General features: G+C 39.1%; 1 protein-coding gene across 4 annotated transcripts in view; it reads left to right on the top strand.

The window, feature by feature from the left end:
• ESYT2 (extended synaptotagmin 2) overlaps window positions 1-7,251 on the top strand; it is a 148,853-nt gene extending 141,602 nt beyond the window's left edge. For all 4 annotated transcript variants that reach the window (XM_030550110.1, XM_030550112.1, XM_030550111.1 and 1 more), the window contains 4 exons: window positions 391-522; window positions 2,676-2,781; window positions 3,836-3,885; window positions 3,970-7,251. In XM_030550110.1, coding sequence (XP_030405970.1) covers window positions 391-522; window positions 2,676-2,781; window positions 3,836-3,885; window positions 3,970-4,015 — 334 coding nt within the window. In that variant the 3' untranslated portion in view covers window positions 4,016-7,251. The remainder of the gene's footprint in view (window positions 1-390; window positions 523-2,675; window positions 2,782-3,835; window positions 3,886-3,969) is intronic.
• Window positions 7,252-23,367: the final 16,116 nt, after the last annotated feature.

The raw sequence follows: 23,367 nt of genomic DNA, 5'->3' as shown, positions 1-23,367 counted from the left end.
GTTCGACTTACCTGGCCGTCCTCGCGGCAGTGTCGACTGCCGCGGCGCCCCCGTCAACTGCGCTTACTCCTTCTGCCGAGGTGGAGTATGGGTGTCCATTAGCGGATCGATTTATTGTGTCCAGATGAGACACAATAAATCGATCCCCGATACATCGAACACTACCCACTGATCCGGAGGGTAGTATAGACATACCCTTAGTCACTGTTTGGCCAAACAGTCATCAGCTGTTTCTTAATTTAACAAAGAATGAAAGTGTAAGTTGAGCAAAAAAGTGCAGCCAAATAGGAAACTAGCACATTATTCTTTGTTGTATTTAACAAGCTCTAGCTATGTTCTAATCTATTCTTCTCTTTGGGTGGGGGTTCTCTTTGGGTTCTTTTGTCACAGAAATTTAATCGCCTTTTCAGAGGAGGGATCTGACCCATATGTCCGAATGTATTTATTACCTGACAAGAGAAGATCAGGAAGAAGAAAAACACATGTATCAAAGAAGACATTAAACCCAGTGTTCGATCAAACGTATGTTACATTTTCAGTTTACTAGTTTTACAATATGTAAGAAGCAAAGCTGTGAAACTTCTGTTGCATGAACTTGGGGTAGGCTGGAAATTTTCAAACAAAAAGTCAAGTCCTTAAGTTTTTTTTACTCTGTCTTTTCCCAGTGACTTCAGTAAGGCCTTATCTATTCTGACAAAAATTTGGCCCTGTAATTCACCACCAGTCTCTTCTGGGAATTCCAATGGGAATTGGTGGAAACAGTAGTGTAGACAGGGCACTTGTCTTTATCGCCATATAATATAATCCATGAGCTTGATCTATTATAAAGCTTCCACTGTTGTTAGCACTGGTGATGAATTACAATTCCCACTTTTGCTAGTGCAAACACAGCCTAAAGACCTTTCTTCAGAGGTGAAAGTTTTCAGACGTGTCTCACTGCTGCTAACTGATTTGACTTCACCGATATTAGGAATGCTGAGAGCCCTAGATGGGCAGCTGACTGACAGTTTAAGCTCTATGTCATCTAATCTTGTGCAGAGAAATTCTAATTAACACATTCATTCAAGTCGTGTTAGCAGCTAATGAGGTGTCTACATTATGGCTTTCACCATTCATAGTACCTTTAGAGACAAACAAGTGTTAGTAACAGTGGGAAACTTCTGAAAAAAATTGGCAAAAAATAGTAATCCACAGGTGGCGTTTGGCATCACAGAAAGAGCAATATTATAAATGATGGAACATATGTATACATTAAACCTATAAACAGAAAATCAAGGCACGAAAATAAAGCAAAGCCTAAAAACACAAAAGAAGTTATTTCCAGTCTCCTGAGCAACATGGGTTAATCATAGGCTGAGGATCTTAAATAGTGACTCTTTTTCCTGCCTCTGTGTGATCATTCTGACTGGAACTAGGCCTATTTGCCAGCATGCCAGTACTGAGGCAGAAGAGGGCCTCTCAAAGTGGCATGCTTCCTGTGAGGATTATTTCCTAGCCTGCCTTGCAAGACTGCTCCCTTATAGAGCCAATCTGGAAACAAGATCTTCCCTTATTAGAATTGCCATTGCCAAAGCATCTCAGTCCCAGGTGTACCCTCCACACACGTGAGCTCCCGACAGTGGCTTGACTTGCACCTTCCCTTTCTTAGTCCTTACAAGGATTTGGGACTGTAGCAGGGAATGTTAGGGTGCTTGGTGTTTACCTGTAGCCAGCTCAGTAGACCAGCACATCTGGTCTTTTGGATGATGGAAGGAGAGGACTATCTTCAGTCAGCCAGATGTTAGAGTAGCATCAGACCACTTTGCTACCAGAGCCCTGGTTTTTAGATCTTTAAAAATAGAAAAGAAAAACAAGAGGATTGTTCAAATCCACGGAGGCTTCCTGAAGACTACATCTCCATCTTCCCCTTCCAGGTGACAGATCTGAGTTTCTTTGATAAAACAAAGTGCTGTACAAAGCAGTGAGTCAGGTATGGGTATTGCAGGGACAATAGATGTGAATGCATAGCTGGACTCATTATGGTATAGAGGCTTCCCTCACTCTCCAGAAGTGCAGAGGTCCCAGATGTAAAGGAACGAAATGCATTCCACTCTGAGTAGGGAGGATTTCAGAGTCTACTTGGCTCCTTGTATGCTGTGGTGGGGGAGAATTGGGGAGGGACTGTGATAGAAGGGCATGAAGCCAGTGGCTCTGCTGCTGTACAGACCACCAGCTGTTTTGCCCTGGAGAATGGGGACATTGAGCCTTGGAGTCTGATGCAGCCTTGAATCTTGTGAAATATGAAGCATCACTACAGGGTGGAGAGTAGGATTCCTTCTCCTATTTCCCCTGATAACCAATGATCAGCCCATTTATTAGCACTAGGTGCGAGGAACAGGATCAAACGCAATAGCTTTGAACATTTGATTTAAGCACTGAACACTTGATTTAATGGAAATGTTGGACAGGACAGTGGGATTATCCTCTTCTTTCTTTTTCTCCCTCTCTCTCACCCATACCTTATTTGTTGTATGCTTTTATTTTGTTATGTAAAAGAAATGCTCTAGAAATGGGTCAGTGAGAATTGTGGTGTTTAGCAGCAGCAGCAGCAGCAGCAACAAAACTAGCACAGTTCAAAGCATATTACATGTTTCAGGCACCAAAACCTCACTAAAACGGTACTTTTTTCATGTTAGCTTTGATTTCAGTGTTTCTCTACCAGACGTGCAGAGGAGGACGCTAGATGTAGCAGTGAAGAACAGTGGTGGTTTCTTGTCCAAAGACAAAGGGCTGCTTGGCAAGGTAAGTTGAAAACAAGCTGAAAAATGTCATGTAGCAGGTCACAGCTATAAAGACCAAAACCTTTGGGCCTAAGCCTGAGTGAGTGCCTGGTTCAGATCTATTGTTTTTCAAAATCAGTGGCATTCTATACCTCAAGCCTCAGTGAGAACAGGAAAAAATGGCAAGGGGTGGGAAGAATGGCAGACCAGAAGATGGCAGAAAGGGGGAGGATAATACACTCCTGCTGAAATATACACAAGTGTTCTAAATGCCTGACTTATTGATAGTACAGACAGATAAGGAGTAATAGAAATGGATGAAATTCAAGAAAATGGTCTCCCAGAATTGCAGATCCTGAAAATAGGATCTGAGCCATTTGATTTACTTTAAATTATTATTCCTGCAAGTAATTGTAAGGCCATTGTAAGGGCATGTTTACTTGGTGTTGAACTGAACAAGCAAGTAAAAGCACTTTTCAAATTACGCACAAGAAATTCACACACAGTAATCAAAACAACAAAATATACAAAGACATGAAGAGAACCTCTGTCAAAGACCTTCTTTACCCCTTAAAAAGTTAGTCTGTCAACCTAGTTCACCATCCTGCAAAACCTCTTTAATCTCCACCATGCCTAGGAAAGGTTTTGGGGAAGAATAGGAAAGACTTACAGTCCTGGAAGTCACCAGGTCCGGGCTCTGATGGACTGAGTAAGGGATTCCAGACCTGAGGTTCATTCACAATGAATGCTCTGCTGCCAGCTTCCTCCCATTTAAACTAGGGGGCTTTTAGCATGAGCACATCAGCCAGTCAGAGCTGCTGTGATATCACAGGAGCAAAAGTTGATCCTTCAAGTGACCTGGACCCAAACTACTTTATAGATCAAAATCAACAACTTAAACCTCCTCTAGAAATCAACTGGTAGCAAATACACATGCCAGCATGTGTGTAAAATGCTCTCTGCTGGCAGTGTTGCTTTCAATGCAGCCCAGTGTCAAACTCTGACCATTTAAAGAGAAGTTTAGACTTAAATATGCACCCAGTGCATTGATTGTCTATTTAACATCCCTCTCACAGTTATTGATACCTCTGGCATCTGAAGAACTTACCAAAGGCTGGACCCAGTGGTGAGTATGATAATGTTTTGTTGGTTTTACAATAACATAACTCTACTTTAAATAATAATTCCCCTTTGCTCTGTCCCTTTTCAGGTATGACTTAACAGAAGATGGTACAAAGCCACATGTTGTAACCTAGGCGCCGTTAGACACCAGGAATTCCCCCTAGCATACTTTTGCCAACCTTTATATATTTTAAAAGCATTGTTCTAACAGATGTATCAATATTATTTTTATAGCTTCATTTATTTACTTATTAAACACACCCCAGTGGTTTTATAACACTTGGACATTATATGTAGGTTTAGCCAATCTTATTGTTAAACTTTGTATTTTAATTTGCTGAACTACTTTTCATGTTACTGTAATGTGCAATGGTATGGTAGAGTAACCTCTTGTGTTTAAATTGAACTTTATGGCAGTTGTACCTATTAGAAAGTGAAAAGATGCTGTTCTGCTGTTTTCCTGCCTTGTTTTGTATATCACCGAGGTACACTGTACCATGTAAATATATACTATTTTTTTTTTATAATTTTTTCATCCTGGTTTGAAGTCAGAAGAAAACAGATCAAAGATAGATATTTTCTTCTAAATGCATGTTAAATTCTTTGGACAAATCTTGTATTGCCCTTGTAGCAAAATGGTCTTAAAATTATTAATTTTGTGGATTTTTTTTTAATTGAAAGACATTATTAAGATTTGACAGTGCATTTCTGGCCCTGTAAGGCTAGTAAAAGAAAACGTACAAAGCATTAATATTTTAATATTTATATAGAAATGTATTATTGGAAAGTCATTCTAGAGAATATAATAAATATGTTGAGAATTCTAGAAACATTATATGAAGAAAGGATTGTCATGGTCCATGAATCACAGCATATAAATCTGGGGTTTCATATGATGCAGGAATGAAGACTTACAAACCGTACAATATTTTATTATGCAGATTGACTTATTTCTTATTGGTGTAATTTATTCCCATAATTTATAGCACCGTACTTATGATCTTCTGAAAGAATGGTGAGGACAACAACCTTCCATATTAGAAACCAGGTCTCCTAAATCCCCGCTCTTGGATTGTCCTAACAATTGTATTGTCATTACATTGACAGATAAGGTATATGAAGCATCTTATAATTCAGGCTCATCAAATAGACACAGTAGTCTTTTTATTATATGGAATATGTATAATATTAAAGTGGAGCACAAACTGGAAAAAAAACATTATGAAATCCAGAGTTGACACTCTTTCCGTAATTGCTTCATTGCTGCCTAATGTTCCAGGAGGCAAAATGCACCCCCAATACTACCCTGTGCCATGTAGGTTCTTTTGAAACATTGCTGTATTCTTCTGCCAGGGCCCACAACAATGTAGATAACACACACCAGCAAGAAAGTAGGCAATTGAAAATTGAGGACGCACCCCTACAACCTTCTGCTATGACTCAGAGGAGGACTGTTTTTATATCCAATTTGTTTTCCTTTTTGAAAGCTTTCTCAGACTGTTATAAAATGTTCATTATGAACGCAAGAAACCAGTGCAGCTCTTTCAGAGCCATTAGCCTCATGATCATGGGTAAATATGCAATTAGACAACAGAAGTGTATTATTTAGTTATGAGTCTAGAATTGAGTCTTAGCCAAGAAAGAATTTTTAAGGCAGAATAAACTCCTGAAAAAATAGCTTTATAATATAATTACTAACAGAACCTTAATTCTAGATGTGGAATATACCTATGTTAACTAAATATACCAAAGTGCCTACCATAGATGTAGCCTGTTGTTTCCATCAAAATTAAGCATCGGCCCATTTTAGTTTGATGTCAATCTTTGTTTTCACACTATTTATCTATTACACACATACTCATATATACAGTGGAACTCTTTTATAGTGAGGTCATTTTATTTCACAGAACAGCTTCAGCAGACAGAACTCACACTGGGAGTTTTGCAAGCATTTAGACTGCAGGATTGAGCTGTGCAGAGAGCCCTATAAACCATAAGAAAACTGGAGAATTTTCCACTTCATGTAACAGGTCTGCCTCTTGATCAAGTTCACTAAAGGTTCCACTCTGTGTATTAATGGGTATGTATAAATACGTACACACACTCATTATCTACACACACAATGGAATATATTATGAAATATAACTTGCCTTATGGAATAATCATTCATCCCTTTACACTGTAGGGAGGAGGAACAGAGAGAGAATGGATGTAAATGCAAATGAAGGTGCAAAAAGTAAGAGCTGATGTAAGTAAAAGAGGTCTAGCTCAGTGGCATTGCCTTTTGCCTCAGTTCAGCTTCTAGAAGGAAGGATTCTTAGTGTAAATGTAGTTGACAGCTGTGGTTAACACCATGACCAGTGACATCAGGGGGTTCAATCCCTATCTAAAGGCTAAATTTTCAGCCCCATACTATGGTTCAACTTTAAGTGCTGACTTGAGGAAGAAGTTAGTCTTGATGCTGGATCACAAATAACGGCATGTTTTTCCTTTGTTAGTCCCTAGGAGGAAAAGGCGGTGTTTGTGGTAAAGACAAGAGGTAGTAACACAAAATGGAGGAGAAAATGAATGTAGAATTTATAGCACAGATTTTCAAAATGGCTCAGCACTCACCATCAGGCCTAGATTTTCAAGATAGCCCAGATCCACTTAGGTACCTAAAATGAAGAGGCCACATTTTCAAAATAACTGAGCGCCCAACAGCTCCTGTTTGTTCTCAATAGTCACCGCTGGGTGCTTTTTGAAAATCTGGCCTTGCGTAAAAAATGGATCAGAACAATTCGGTCCAAGTAAGCATGTCTTTTTCTGCCCTCAGTAGTGGGGAAAAAAACAGTGTGTCATAGTAACTGTTAGTCTTGACTTGTTCTTTTATTTGGGAAGAGAAAAAAGCGAGGATGCTTATTTTTCCTTTTGGTCCAAAAAACCGTATCTCATTAGTAAGTCAAGGTTTGAATGTCAGGTGATTAGCTTTCCATGTAGTTTGTTTGTTTATCCTGTGCCTTAGAATATGAACAAATAAAGGTGTTTAAAATATGTTTCAAATAAAAAATGAGCTTTGTTAGCTGTGTTTACCAACATTTATGTTCTGTGATATGGAAACGGTTTTTAGAAATGCTGCGCTTCACTGGGAAGAAGACCAGCACTCTTAAATTCAGAGCTGGCATAATCCAAAAACAAATTACTGTGTGTCACTTGGATTAAAAGAGATGAATCTTTTGTTTGAATCCTTTCTTTAGCAGAGGTGCAGCAACTGGTGAGAGTTGAAACGAGAACAAAGCGTGATCTATTTTGTACAGATTACCTTTTTTGCTCATGTAATTCTACATTATGCTGCATGTATTTATTCAATAAACAATTCATATGAAAGTCAGTGTGTTGCAGTTCCCTTTCCTGCAGGCCCTTGCAAGGAGGCTAACTACAGTATCTTGCAGACTTGAAAATACTAGCGCTTTCCATTTTCAGAGTTGTGTGGTATATACATTGGCTACTGTAATCAACACAGCACTCCTAGGAGGGATGGAGAGAGGTAAGTAGTATCTAGTTTTACTTAAAAAATTGAAGGAGAGAGGTTACATGATTTGCCCAAAGCCACACAATTTATTAGTGCAGAACTGGGATTAGCACACAGGAGTTTGTAGGTTCTAGACCCTGCATTATCAGTCTCCTCAATTCATGCTGACTCTCAAAACTATTTGCTGAAGGAGAGAAGTTGTCAAAATTCAAACACATTTTATGTTTCAGTTAGTCTTCACTTTCTGGAAAGATGCTGTGAGTGGAGATGCACACTGCTGAGAAGAGGTTTTAAAAAAAGTATTTTTAACCACATACCAAAAATATTCTGACTTTTTTGCAAACCTTCCAGAATCTATTCTTATCTTGATGAATGTATTAATGCCACTCCTACTTTAGAGGTATAATTTCCTCTCTGTGAATGAAATGCCATCCACTGCTCACAGGGCACATAGTAGGTGCATGCAATACTTAAGCCCCCCTTAAATCCTATTTTGAAGGCATCCACCTCTTCCCCTCCCCGCTACCCATTGTTTTATTAACCCAATGTTGAGTGTTCCTGGCTTATTCTGTGCTACAGACCATACTGTGTATGATGACATGTCATCTATGGGAGGTTTTGAGTATACTGAAGAGAGGCAACAACACATCAACAAATGTGTCTACGAATGTCTAGCTACATTACTGCCTGGAAGTACAGCTCCAAAAGCAGTATCTCTGAGAAGGACATTATAGCAATAACATAACAATATATCTTACCAGGTTAGCATGGGACAGTTAGGACAGGTTTAAATACCAATAGTTAGGAACACTGGTGCTGCCATATTGCAATAGACCCAAGGTCCATTTAGTTGAGTATCCTGTCTGATGATGGTTAGTACTCGCTGCTTTAGAGGAAGGTGTAAGAACGTCACAGTTGGCAAATAGAGGATAACATGCCTGCACATTGTTTTATCTTGATCTCTAATGGTTAGAGCAGGGTTAAGCAACCTATGGCACGCATGCTGATTTTCAGTGGCACTCACACTGCCCAGGTCCCGGCCATCGGTCCGGAGGGCTCTGCATTTTAATTTAATTTTAAATGAAGCTTCTTAAACATTTTAAAAACCTTATTTACTTTACATACAACAATAGTTTAGTTATATGTTATAGACTCATAGAAAGACATCTTCTAAAAACATTAAAATGAATTACTGGCACGTGAAACCTTAAATTAGAGTAAATAAATTAAGACTCAGCACACCACTTCTGAAAGGTTGCCAACTTAATAACCAGTGTTCACAATAGCATTTGAAAATACAGTCCAATGCTACTGCTCTATTATCTGCACCTCTTTATTACCAGATAAGAGCAAGTCTGGGTGAGATATCTGCCCAACTGTGGTGAAGACTGATGCAAAAAAATCACATAGTTTCATCCCTAACCCATCTATACTCCCCTATGGTTGTGCTGTGATGATGCCAGTCAACGTCAGACATGCAGATGTAGAAATAAATGGGTGACTAGCAATCCTTGGTGATCTGTAGGTGACAGAGATATCTGACCATTCACACTATCCCATCCATCTGGCCTAATCTCTGCAGAGAATGCAGTTGTTTGAATTGGTGCCATGTATATTCTTTCTATATTATATTGCTCATGTGATGTCAAGTTTTGCTGTGGTGTTGCTCAGGAAGAGAAAAAATGGTGGGTGCACCAAAGTTCAGCTAGAGAATTCCTTGTGGCTGTCACAGGTAAAAAGAGTTCTTTTACCAAAGTCTCAATGCTTAGCTAGCATTTACTCTGCAGAAAATTGTCTTCCAGAGAAGAAGGGAATAATAGATAAATGGTTTCTAAAGGATATTACCACTGAGGTGCAGATAATAGAGCAGTAGCATTGGACTGTATTTTCAAATGCTATTGTGAACACTGGTTATTAAGTTGGTTGAAATACTTTTCCTAAATTTAAGGTATATAATTCAGTGTTCCATTTAAAAGCTTGAGATATTATAAAATGCAGCACTCTGTCACATTCAATTACATCAATTAATCATGTGTATCAAAGCTGTCAGCTGTAGTCTATGGTTGGTTGAAAACCTAAACTAAATGCGTAGCAACTACTAGCATTCTATTTTACAGTGATCATAAATGATAATCTTTCAGTTTATTGTGCCAGTTCTTTTTTCTACTACTTGTTAACTATATTTTATTGATCCAAGCTGGGAAGACTGAGGTACTATTACAATTTGAAGAAATTATTTTCTCCTAGGTCAATGTTTCTTGATTAACTTTTAAAATTAGTCTTTTGTAGATTAAGCAATGGCTATAATAAAAACACTCAGATAAATGGAAGATATGCAACATTTTCTAACAATAAAAGTGGGTGAGACAAAGCAATTGTTGAGGTTTTCTGTAAAGTTTAACAGTTTTATAGTAGTGTGATTTTAAAGGTAATTTTTCTTATGCAATAATGTTATGTAGAAGTTTGCAGCATTACTTTAAACAAGTACTTGAAGTTTTATAAGGTTTTTAAAATATGTTCATGTAACTCTTGGAAACTAGAACCCACAAATAAATCCAGCACATTAGAAAATAGTTCTCTAGTTTCACTTAGGACTGTTCTTAAATGAAGATGTCAGTGGCAAGTTTTAATATTGTAGATATCTAAATTATCCTTTTCTAAAAATATTACATACAAATGTTTTTAGTAATATTTTTCATCTTCTCCATTCTCTGCTCTCTCTGTCAATGGAAGCTGTTCTCTCAATAATAAAGCAGAGATATTTGTTTTAAAAAGGCATGTCTTTGGAAATAAAGTGAGTGAGTTCATACTTCGGTCCAGTGATGGGCTTATTGGTAAAAGGCAACAGTCTAAAAGGCATGTATAGTATCTTACATTTTTTTCCAATATTGAACAAATTATCTACAGTAATTCTGGTAGCCTGAGAAAAAGTTGTAGAGATCCACTTGGAAAGAGAGAACTCCATCCACTGTTTAGAGCTGGGGTGGGCAAACTTTTTGGCCTGAGGGCCGCATCTGGGTATGGAAATTGTATGGTGGGCCATGAATGTCCAGTGGGAGAGGGGGACTCTATGGGGCTATAAGGGATGTTACCAATGTGGGAGGAGGGGGGACTCAAGGGTGTGATGGGGCGGTACCGGGAACTCCTAGGGGCCCCCCCAGCAGTGACACCAAGGTGGCCATACCAGGCACTGCCATGGGCAGAGGCACCCTAGCTGGGATGGGTGTGGCCCCTGGGCAGTTTCAAGGCTCTCAAGAGTGGGGTCAGAGGAGATCGGGAAGAGATTGGGCATGTTGCCGTGTTTGTGGAGGGTGGGAGGGACTACTGCGTAGGGATGCGGTTCTGATCCCAGAAACAACATGGTGAAGTCACACCTGCGCAGTGTGGCTCTGCGCATGCTGGAAGATGGTAGAATTGTGAGTCGGGGGTAGGGGAGCACTGGCCTGGCAGACTGGGGCAAGCCCCCAGCCCCGCTCCCCAGCAGGAGCTAGAAGGCTGGATAAAAACGTTTGATGGGCTGGAAGTGGCCCACAGGCCATAGTTTGCCCACCCCTGGTTTAGAGGATGTGGGGATAGCTTAATGGTAAGAAGTCTATTAGATTCCAGAAGAGTGCTTGCTCAGAGTCTGAGTTTTGCTTGGTAATATAACATATATGACTATATGGTAAAAAAGTTTTTAGACAATATACTAATCAAGGCCAGTGGTCTTTGGGAGCTCTGCAGAGCAGGGGACAGTCTTCATGTTAATGAGAGTCATAACTATCAGACTGGGATTGTGCAGCGGCATATATCAACCAACAGGAGCAACTTGGAATTCATGGTGATGCCTATGTTCTTGAGCCCCCTTACAGTCATTTGTCTCAAGAAGTAAACACGAGAAGGGTTGCTTTATTTGGTACCCCATGACTCAAGGGGAAAGAGAAGTTTTCACTAGTAATTGTTCCTTTTCATCTCCTGTTTGCAGAGTGGCCTGGTTCACCTTCAGGGACACTCAGGCCCTCTTTGCCTGAAGGAGTTTGGATATCTGTTTTCCATCTTCATCATTCCTCTGTTACCCAAGATTCTTTGTAGTGTCACATCAGACACCGTGGATGTTCTTTAGACACCTTATTTTTTTGACCTCCTAGTCCTATCAGTGGTACAGAGATGGCCCATTCCCCTTTGAACAGACAAGCTCTGCCTAGGGACCAATGCTTCACCATGGCCTGGAAGCAAGGTTTGCGTACATACAGCTTAAGAAAAGTGTTCTCCCCTGTTACGAGCTAGGGCCCTGGCTACTAGCTACAAATTTTCAATATTTGAAACCTGCAACAGATGATGATCACAGATTTCCTTATTAATTAGTCATTGCTTCCTCCCATTTTCAACCTAAACCACTTGAACACAAACTTTGCTCTTTACAACGAGAGAGATATGAAGTTCTATTTGGACAGGACTCAAACATTGAGAAAGACTATGTGAGAACCAAAGCGTACAATTTGGCAAAAGAGCCACTTGGCTATCAAATAATTCAGCTAATTTGCCTAAATTCTTGAGGTTTCTGAACCAAGTTGCTAATTTGAAAGAAAAAATTGGCTCTGTATATTCTTTTGATGGGTTTTATTAAAAGTTAATCTTTAAAATCCAACAGATATTGATGAGACTAACATAACTTTTCACCAAATTTAAGAATTACACAGTACATTTATCAGATCAAGGTCACCATTTGAATCTAGTCAATAAATCAATAGCTTTAACAATGACCCTGAACTGAATCACCAATTGCTCGAGTCATTAAATTAATACAGCCAATAATGAGGTTAATGCAGCATATGGAAAATTCTTACAAATATTAACCTGGGAATTTAAGGAGGCAGTTGTCCATTTAGTTTCTAAACACCAATTATGGGATCTTGCTCATGGCAAGTTAATAACTGAATTAGTTGAACGTTTTAGAATCAAAAGCAAATTTACATGTCAGACCTCAAAGTACATTTAAACTCCTGAAGTTCTCGGATGCCCAGTGACTATCCTGTTTCCTTCTCCCAATCTGATTATATAACTTGATACGATAGTGGGCATCAAGTCTCACTTCCTCTGAGTGTACAGTGTGGTTTTGCTGATACTTTTCACTAAACTAGGGAGATGCACAGGTGATTTTAAAAGCAGAATTTACATAAAAATTATATTTAGGGAGTTATTACTGATGCCTTCACACAGTGAACTTCTATGGATGCCCATATGTGTTTGCTAGCATCCACACCTCAAAAGAATAAGAGAAAAATTATAGTGGAAGACATTTCCACCCTTTCAATATAAAAAGAGTAAAAGAAAAAGATACTTCAGGCTTAAAAAGGAGTTCAAATTTTTCAGCTTGCATGGTAGTTGGACTCATATCATTAGTGTTAAAACTGCAGTTTAAGGGGCGATGTGATGACATCAGTACTTCACACTGCTGAGTACTTAAGCTGCTCAGGCTCATGTGGCCCATGCTTGTCTTTTTCTCCTCTTTCCATAGGACCAGCCTCGAAAGATAGGGGTGTCAGCCTTCCTTGGTAGTGGTATATTCCAAGAAGAACACCCTGTGTTTTGTATTCACCTTGGTCTTAAGATTGCCAGTCTAGCCTGATCCACCTTTTGGAATCTCCCTGGAGGTCTTCTGAGCAAATCAGAGGCATCACACGTCTCCGATTCTGTAATGTGGGCTAATCATCATTGAGGTAGACAAGGTGACACTTGATCAATTTGGAAAGTCCTCTTAAACTGGGAGTTCTCTTACAGTACTTGTGGTTGCAACAATGGATAATGTGGGCTCCAAACACATAAAAGAGTTTGATACATAGTAGGCAACCCTGAAGACATTACCCCAGCCCTCCCCTCATCCCCTACCTCAGGGTAATGGCTAGAGTATGCCAGATGGCACCAGGCCTCCAGTAGAAGACCTTAACATGCTCATGAATATAATCAATGGCCCAGTGAACAGCTACTGTCATTTGCCCACTCATATCTTCATGCATCTTCTTAACATTTCTTAAAATAAGGGCTTGTCTACACTTACTGGAGGATCAACACTGTGGCAATTGATGCATTGGCGGTCGATTTAGCGGGTCTAGTGAAGACCCACTAAATCAACTGCTGATTGCTCTCTCATCGATTCCTGTACTCCACCTGATCGAGAAGAGTAAGGGGAGTCAGTGGGAGAGCATCTCCCGTCAATGTCACATAGTGTGGACCCTGTGGTAAGTAGACCTAAGCTACGTCGATTTGCAACCGCAGCAATTTGGCCTGGCCTATGAGAACCCTGACAATTATTCCTAGCTATGTGGTGTTCTACTTTTAATCAGTGGTGACTAAATACACCCAAAATGGCTGTGGTTTTTAGTTCTGGGTTACAGAGAGAGAGATGGTTTCAGCTGCTAGGGTGCCTAATTCCTGGTGAAGGTTCACACCTGAGGATCCCAAGCAGAGGGTGATCCCTATCTGGCCTATCATTCAGGTGTACCAGGTCAAATTGCTTGAGCACCTAAGCCCTTCATCTCTGTCTGTCCTTTCCTCAGCATTTCATGCCTGGCTAGTTTAGGCAGCTCTCCACTCAGTGGACCAGCTTCTGTAAATACCTTCCTGAGGCACCTGACTCTCCCCATGTATCATATGGGGAGCCTAGGCACTAGCTTAGGGGCTGAAAATTCCTCTGGGTATCAGGGCTTCTAGGGGTCACACTTTGCAATGCTAAATGGAGCAACACATAAATACTTTTAAGTGTCTGTGCCTATGCCTTATTGATAGCAACTTTTAAGCTAGAAGAGAGTTATTTTAGATCTTGTTAAAATAAATTCCATGTAAGATAAAGTTAGTTTATACCAAGCCAGCTCTCTTTTAGGCTATTTCCCTCACAACTGAGACTTTGTACTTTTATGGTCCAAAGATAGTTGTGATCTCTAAGACCACCTTAAACAACTGGCTATAATCCAGTATTAATATGACTTAGCACCAATATTGGTAACAGGACACTGCACCAGAAGATTTCCTACTGCAGGACAGAGGCTATACCCTCACAGTCTGCAGAGTCACCAGATGATCTTAACCTCACACAATCATCAACTGTTATCTGTACACGTCAAGGCCTCCATAGAGAGATTTCTAGTGCAAGGTACTCCAAGACACCTCTTGAATATGCCTGCCTCCTTGCTGGGGATACTATTTGCTACTTTTATTGACTTTTGATTCTTCCAGTAGAATGGGAGAAGAGGGATATAATCAGCAAGAAAAATGTACTCACTGGTACAGAAGTTGTCAAAATCCTTCCACTATCCTGTCCTAATGCTCTCCTTTCCCTCCTGTCACCCCATTATCTCCACTCCCTTTTATGTCTTTCATTCTCTCTTTCCTACTTGGGCTTTTCATTTCTCCCTTCCCTCAGCTGCTTCTCGTTGCATCAGCTGTCTGTCTCCCCATACACACACACACTGCACACAATGAGAAGGATAAATTGTGTGGCACTGAGGGAGGAAGTGAGAGAAGGGAACGTGAAAGGGACAGTGAAGGAGAGTGAGAGTGGTGGAGAGGAAGTAATGAATGTTGAGAATGGAATGAGGAAGGAAAAGGAAGGTGTGAATGACAGGTTAGACTGAATGAAGGAGGAGAGAAGGAATGGGAGTTGGATAGACTGCGTTCACAGGTTTTAAATAAACTTAAGCTTAAGTCACCATTAGTTCTACTCACAGAAAAAATGGTATAAACAAACAAGAATGGAATACTGTGAATTTTAGATCTCATTTTTATTTTTTATTAAGAGTTTCAAACTCATTTATTCACTCTGAAAACTTTGAAAGACTGACCATTTGACCTGGCCGAGTATTTCACAAATATTATAATTTCATTAACATATTAACCTATGGCAGGACCTTCCCTACAGCTCTGCAGTGGATTTCATACTTGCAAAGTGCTACCAGAGATATACTTAAACACCTGGAAAGTCATGCACATTTTCTGCTGCTATCTGGACTTTCAGTTAATGTTAACATATTAGCATGTCTTCTGACTTAAAATTAATAAGATCCTGTTTCTGGTTCTCAACGATTCATGCAATGCTATGTGAGCTACAGTAACTGTGATTACCACTGAGCATAACCTACATCATAAAGTTCAGCACAAAACCCAGTTTGATAAATGTAAACTATGCCAGCTGCATCAATCAAAATGGAAATGTCATGCTTGTCCCAAGAATTTGTCATTCATACACGTCACTTCTGAAAAAATGGTCCTGGATGTCTGATGGGACTGCAATTATATTAATACTTTTCATGCAAAGCATAGGCAAAATTACACAGATCAATGTGTTAATCAAATAGCATGTAAAATACCTTATTTATAGGTATGAGGATTATAACATGCTTAAAGGAATTTTATGAATAAGAATATAATTGCATGGGGGTTTAAGATACTGTTGTTCTAAGAGAACAATTGTCACATTGAATCTCATTTCCCTTTTCTAGTTAAGATTATTGAAAAGGTTGTGGAAAGACAAGGATCTAGACTTTCAAAATAATCATTTCTTAATATTTTGCTTTACATACATTTATTATGCATTATAATTTTTGTTTTGACTTTCTTGTCTTCAGACTCAAATTTTTTATTCATGGGTAAATGGTTAGCTTAATGTTCTCCAGTGTTTTCCCTTCTCTAATGATGACACTTACATTCCACTAGAAGGTGCTGTAGACCTGTTGAGAAATATCCGAGGTCATAAATATCTCTGCTGTAGTTGTAGACTTTTTGGATGGCTAATGTAACCAATAGACACTGAAACATTTGGAAAGCAGTATTGATTGGGTGTTGCTGTACTATACGAAAATGAGAAGACGCTGCTCTACAGTTTACCTAGTAATTACTAAGGTTAAAATCTTCAGTCTAGGATCCAGTCTGAATAGCCAGACCGGGCACTGGGCAGATAGAGCGAGTGGCCAGGGAGTAGCTTGGAGCCTACTGCAGTCTTTTCTTCCTCGTCCTCTCTGCCTCCCACAGGGCTGGTCCACACTAGGGGAGGAAATCGATCTTAGATACGCAACTTCAGCTACGTGAATAAGGTAGCTGAAGTCGAATATCTAAGATCGGATTACTCACCCGTCCACACCGCGCGGGATCGATGTTCGCGGCTCTCCGTGTTGATTCTGGAACTCCGTTGGGGTTGATGGAGTTCCGGAATCGATTTAAGCGCGCTCGGGGATCGATATATCGCGTCTAGATTAGACACGATATATCGATCCCCGAGCAATCGATTTTAACCCGCCGATACGGGACGTGGCCACATAGAAGTGCAGGACTGGAAGGGACCTTGAGACATCATCTAGTCCAGTCCCCTGCACTCAGGGAAGAACTACGTAATAACTAGACCATTCACTGGGTATAACTAGACATAACTAAATGTGGCACAAGGCAAAATCAACACAGTGGTAGGTTCTCCATCCCCCCCATGCCCTGACCCCTTTGCTCTAAAGCTCAACTAACACAAGCTTCTTGAAATAATTTGATAATTAGGTTAATAATAATCCCTTATACTGTCTTAATGCATTGCCTTTGTAGATCTCAAAATGCTTTACAAAAGTGTGTATCATTTTCCAGATAAGGTTACCTGAGGCATGGGGATTTGAAGCCACTTGGCATCAGAAGTACTATGATTTGATTGATAAGATTGATAGGATTTCCACAGCAGAAATGAAGATTCTATTCCAAGGAAACTTCCTATGTGACCTTGGACAAGTCAGCCCCTTTGTACCTCAATTACCTCATCTATAAAAGAACTGACAATATACTGCTCCTCGGGACGGAAGCATAAGGCTCTGAGTGCACTAAATTAGGTTGTAATGTGCAAAAAATTAAGATCAGTCATGGGTACAGAGAGAAGTGGAAAGTTACTCACCTGAGTAGCTCTGAGGCAGACACTGCCTCTTTTCTACGGTTGTATTGTACCCAGTACAATGGGGCCCCAATTCCGATGGGGGCCTTTAGACTATTCTATAATATAAATATTTGCTACTTGATAATAATGAATAATAAGCACTTACAGGATGAGGCCCTAGTTCACAGTGCCATTTAGTACTGAAGTATGGTCATGGTGTAACAATAACTAAATTAGGAGACTAATTTTTAAAAAGTGGAAAAAACAAGATTGGATATATTATTTTACCTAACAGTAGATTAGTTTTTTTTCTAGAAGCATGAGCTGTAAACATTTGTTTAATCCTGTTTTCACTGGGCATCTCTTGGACCCAAAGGCTGTTCAGTCAGTAGACCAGGAAAATTAACATTAACCAGAAGGCTACAATTAAACTAAAATAGTTAAATTTACAAGTGTAACCATTGGTCCAGTCAGACAGACATCTCTAGCTAGTTTGTCTCAGTTCCCAGCTTTAAATTCTATTCATTCAGCATAATTAAATCTTCGTTATCACAGTCCCATCTCCTTTCATATGAATAACCCACCTTCCCCAAACACACAATAAATCATGAAACGTGTATCAACCATCTTTCTGATCACTCTATTTGTATATCTGTTTCCCCTCTCATTTGTCCATTGTGTCCCTGTTCCAAAGAACTGTGTGTCATATATAGTTGTTCAGTATCTAGTACAATAAGGCCTCTAGGTGCTACTATAAAACAAACTAATAACAATACTGTCTGTTTTCTTTTACATAAACATTACTCCTTACTCCACCATTTAGAGCATAAAAAGATTTGGGGGGTAGGACTCAAATCCCACTGAGGTCTCTCCCTACTTATTGATTCCAGATAAGATTCACTGTAACCTGAGCTGATTCTTGATTTTTAAAGGCTAAAGTTAATTTTATGTTATGCACAACAAGCTATACTCAAAATGAAACAAGCAATGGCTTTGTACAACTGGATTTGTCAACTAGTATATTTTAATTTCAGCATTTAGGGCATACTCTACACTATTTATAATATTTCCCTATAAATGCATTAAAATATATTTCACATTATGTTAATCTTTAATATGAACTTAAGTGAATCTAAATATGGGTGTGCATTTATGTTGTCTTTTACACGTTCAAAAATAACATTGTTTGCAGGCTAGAGTTACAAGTTTCCTCTCCACTGAATAGTGCCCCTGGAAGATATTCAGTACTTTACATGTTCTTTGTAAAATGCTTGCTCTAGCCATAGTGACACTAAAAGCTACCCAGTGCTTAGAGAATCTCATTAAGATTTTTTAAATATGAGACATTTGCACAGGATTATATTTACAGCATAATTAAATTAATAATTTAACCAGGCAAATATTGTTTCATTTTATGATAAATGCTATTTGTAATAATTTCACATTAACTTGCAAAGCCCCCTTTTGTTTTTTGCAGTATTTTGCACTGGAGTAAAATTACTGTGACTTGTAACTCTGCCTGTGAGGAAGGAGAGTTGCCATCAGTAACAATGGCAACAAGTTAAATTTAGTTCTTTATGCCTGAAATGTACCCTAGTGTGACTGTGAGGTATACTTTGAGAATACTTGGCTATGAGGTATACTTTGGCACCAGTGAAGTTCCATAGGGTGGGAAGCAGCGAGGGCTACTCAGGGGAGTGGCCAGTCAGAACAGTTTCTGCATCCTTTGTGCACATTGAGGATATACTTTACTTTAATAAAATTAACAGGGTCCAGTTCTGACTTTTGTATTAAATGGGAGATTTCCTTGTATATGGACTTAGAATCTCTCGAGCACAAGGACTGTCACTTGTTAGTGTTCCCTGGGTTGTAACCTACCTGAGGAAGTTTGGCAAGTGAAACAAGGAAGAGGTGCCATGGCACCACCACACCAGCTACAGAGAGTAGCTCAAGCTGCACCCTCATATAAGATGGCACAGTGGGCACACTTCCCCACTGCACACTGGAGAGCTTTGGGAAGCTGGAGTGGTGCAAGACTCCACCCAACATGCTCCAGCTTTTTTATCAGTGTGTGATGCTGGAAACATTAAAACTGCAATACACATATCTTACAAGTGAAAATGCTAAAAATCTACCTCTGCGAACTAGGAGAGTTTGTGCCTAATGCTCTAATTGCAGCAATGTATTTCATATTTCAAACAGAAAGAAATAGGGGTAACTATGGATATGTGAAATGATATGTGTAGCATAATCCCATCAGAAATCACTGTATAGAAAATAAAGTTGTAATGTAACACTGTAAATATGCCAGAAGCAAAGATTCTAGTTGTCTGTGACATACCAGGGCATAATCCAGACTAATGAGTAGCTGTGTCACCCCTGCACTGTAACCTGGGTACGCTTTGCAATGCCTTGCTACTGTAGCCTCCAACCTAGACTGCTCACAGCCTCCAGCATGTAAATCACTCCTAACCATGTCTGTGTGTGCTGCAGCCAGCCAATCAGACCTTGGCTCTTGCCAGCCTCGGTTATGATGTAGGGTGACCCCAACACACTCCCAGTCCCAGTCCTGGCTCTTTCCCCAGAAATGTATGTCATGTGCAGCCCAGCCCTCTCCTGAACAGTATAAACATATAGTATTAAGTCTCTTATTCCTTTAAGTAAATTATATGCCAGCTAATTATTTTAAACAGAATACCCAGACACTCCAACTTAAACACACAATTACATAAAACAGTAAAACAAGTTTATTAACTACAACAAGAGAGATTTTAAGTGAGTATAAGTAATGACACATTATTACAGTGGTGTGTAGGGTGTGAACGCAGGTGTAATCTGTCACACTGTAAAATAAGCATTTTGACATTCAAGGAATGTTGTGCTTATTTTTTATAACTATAATGATGTTGAATCTTACATAAAATGTATTTACAAGAAGTAGGAAGAAAATTTTTTCTTCTTTCCCATTGAGGATAGGACAAGAAGCAATGGGCTTAAATAACAGCAAGGGAGGTTTAGGTTGCACATTAGGAAAAACTTCCTAACTGTCAGGGTGGTTAAGCACTGGAAAAAACTGCCCTGGGAGGTTGTGGAATCTCCATCATTGGAGATTTTTAAGAGCAGGTTAGACAAATGCCTGTCAGGAATGGTCTAGATAATACTTAGTCCTACCGTGAGTGCAAAGGATTGGACTAGATGACCTCTCGTGATCACTTCCAGTCCTATGATTCTGTGATAATTAAAATGAACTGCTTCAGGCCTTCTGAACTGCTTGATGGTTCAGATGTTTGTAACAGGGATCTCTTACGCAGGCCACCAACCAGGAAAAAGAAAGGACTGCTCTATGAAGCAATAGCACAAAAGGAAATCTGTATTTTCGGTTGTTTAGCAACTATGTGGGGGTGGAGGCATTTTTTGCTATTGCCTTAACTAGATGTGACAGGAAAATAAATGTGATATTAATATCAGAGGATATTGATTATTTTGAACAGCTATATCAGAAAAGAAGCATACAATTTGATAGCTCTTGAAAGACGGAAGGTTGGAGAAAGTGAGAATGGGGTGATTGGCTCAGTACTAATTTACTGTACAAAAAGTGATTCTTCTAAAAATGACAAAATCCTATTCCATATCACTGGTTTTCCTAAGTGTCACTTCAAAACAATCTTTTGATATTATTCAGTCTGTTATTATTTCTGTGTAAACTCAATTACAATAATATTTTTTAAAGTCTCCTGTGGTTTCTATGCAACACTAATACAAATTACAAGCAAAACTATGTTTTAATGAACTTGTTAAATGGATATCTGCCAGGTTAAATGAACAGTGGCCAGAGGAATAATATAGCAACTAATTACAAGACTAATCAAGGTATTAATGATGCATTCAGTTCTAGTACAATCCAAAAAGAGACATGTTAAGCAAATCCATGAGTTCAGTCTAAGATGTTAAAAATATTAAAAAGGAATATACATTAGTGTATACAGAATAATTTAAAAGTCAAATTTGCAGACTGATTTATTTACTCTTACTTTTGCCTCCATAATTGTTCACACAAATTAGTCAAACTGTTGAAAATTTTTGTGCACTCAGTTGAGCACCTAACTTCTTTAAAAATCCGATCCATGGTCCCAGAGACTTCCCTGACCTGAACCTTCTTCCCTATTTAGCAGCAGACACTCCCCACCCTGCACCCCCATTTTTTTTGTTGACCTATTTTGGGGAGGGGGGGCTGGGAGGGGGACAACTCCAGCTGGCTGCTGAAGAGTGGGAATGGGGCAGTGGTGCAAGGATGCTTTTTCAGGATGATTGTCAAGCTATTCCTGCTGGTTGCCTATAGATGGATGATGGAGAGATGGCTGAGACATTGCTGTGCTGCTCTTGCAGCTGGTATGTTCGAGGCGAGATAGACAGTTGTCCTGAGAAGAGTAAAGCTGGTTATATTTTCTGTGTGGATGTGTGCTTGGCTGGAGGGGAGATGCTAGTGATGGCGGCAGGTCACTGGACTCTAATGGTGCTTGAAAGCAGGGTTGTTAGTACATACTGACAAAGAGAGAAGACTGGTGCTGCTGGGTGGTGTGGGAAAAGAAGAGTGGCCTTTAGGCTACTAATCACCTTTGCTGGCCTATCAATTCTTGTATCTAATTACCATCTTAATTTTCAAATTACAAGTAATGTTGTTTATTCTCCTGTTGATGCCCAAGTGAATTAAGTGCTATGCAATATCATTATCTTCTTTTCAAATTAATTATTTCCAAATCTACACATATATTCTGTTCATGATTTAAGAATGTAAACATTTTATATTTTTAAAGCATTTTTAGTCATCTTATCTACTTTCAAATGATCTCAGAAACTTTTAGAACAGAATAGCATTAATTATACATCATAAACATTCTGTTCTGCATTTAAACTAAATCCTTTATAGAATTTAAGAATACAGTTACAATATTTAAAAAAATGAAAGAAGGAGAAGTGGTAAGTGAAATATCAATGCTCGATACGGCTACACCCAATAAGAAGGAATTTTAATCATATTAGGAACAAAAACAACAAACTGCCCTTGGTCAGTATAGGTCCATTGCTACATGCGATAGTAAAATTGTAAATAGTGATGCAGAAAAGGCAGAAATGTTTAACAGACATTTGAAAGGAAGCAGGATGATATATCCATACCATATGATGTGGATGGAATAGATAGCTTACCATCTGTAACAAAGGAAGATGTGAAGCAACATCTGCTAAAATTAAATATCAATAGATCTAGATAACTTACATCGAAGAGTCTTAAAGGAACTAGCTGAGGAGCTCTCTGAACTCCTAATGTTAGATTTCAACAAATCTTGGAAAACTGGGGAAATTCTAAAGAGTCAGAGGACTCCCAACATAGTTCCAATATTTTAAATGGGTAAAAGGGATGATCAGGAAAAATAGACAAGTTAGCCTGACATCAGTCTCAGGTAAGATAATGTAATGGTTAAATTGGGACTTTATTAACAAATAAAATAAGGCCAAGGAGCATGATTTCATGGAAGGTAGATCTTGTCAGACAAACCAGCTGACTTCTTTTTGACAAGATTATAAGTCTGGTTAATAAATGCCACCATGTTGGCATAGTATACTTGGATTTCTCCAAGGCGTTTGACTTAATATAACATTACATTTTTTTTATTTTATTGAAAAGCTTGCATCGTATGGAATAAGCAGGGAATGTATAAAATGAATTAAACTGGCTGATTGACAGATCTCAAAATTAGAGCAGGATGATTTTTTTTAGCTAATAGTTTATTTGCCAAAAAATTCAGTTTTGGGTCTACCCAAAAATATTAGTGAATTTGTGCAGTTTGCAGAGTAGTTTCAACCTATCAAAATGTTTTTGGCAATATCAGAATGAAATGTCTCATTTTCATATTAGTGAAACATGTTGATCTTTTGGGCTGGAATGACGAAACAGGCAAAAGAGGTTGTGCCATCCTCTCTTCACCTTTAACCCAATGATTAAGGCACCACTTGGGATGTGGGTGGAAGACTTGGGTTTAGTTCCCTGCTTTGCCTTATGTGGAGAAGGGATTTGAATTTACATCTCCCACATTGCAGGA

Source organism: Gopherus evgoodei, chromosome 2 (genome assembly GCF_007399415.2).
Source record: "Gopherus evgoodei ecotype Sinaloan lineage chromosome 2, rGopEvg1_v1.p, whole genome shotgun sequence".
NCBI classification, from domain to species: Eukaryota; Metazoa; Chordata; order Testudines; family Testudinidae; genus Gopherus; species Gopherus evgoodei.
This window is presented reverse-complemented; position numbering and strand designations above follow the sequence as displayed.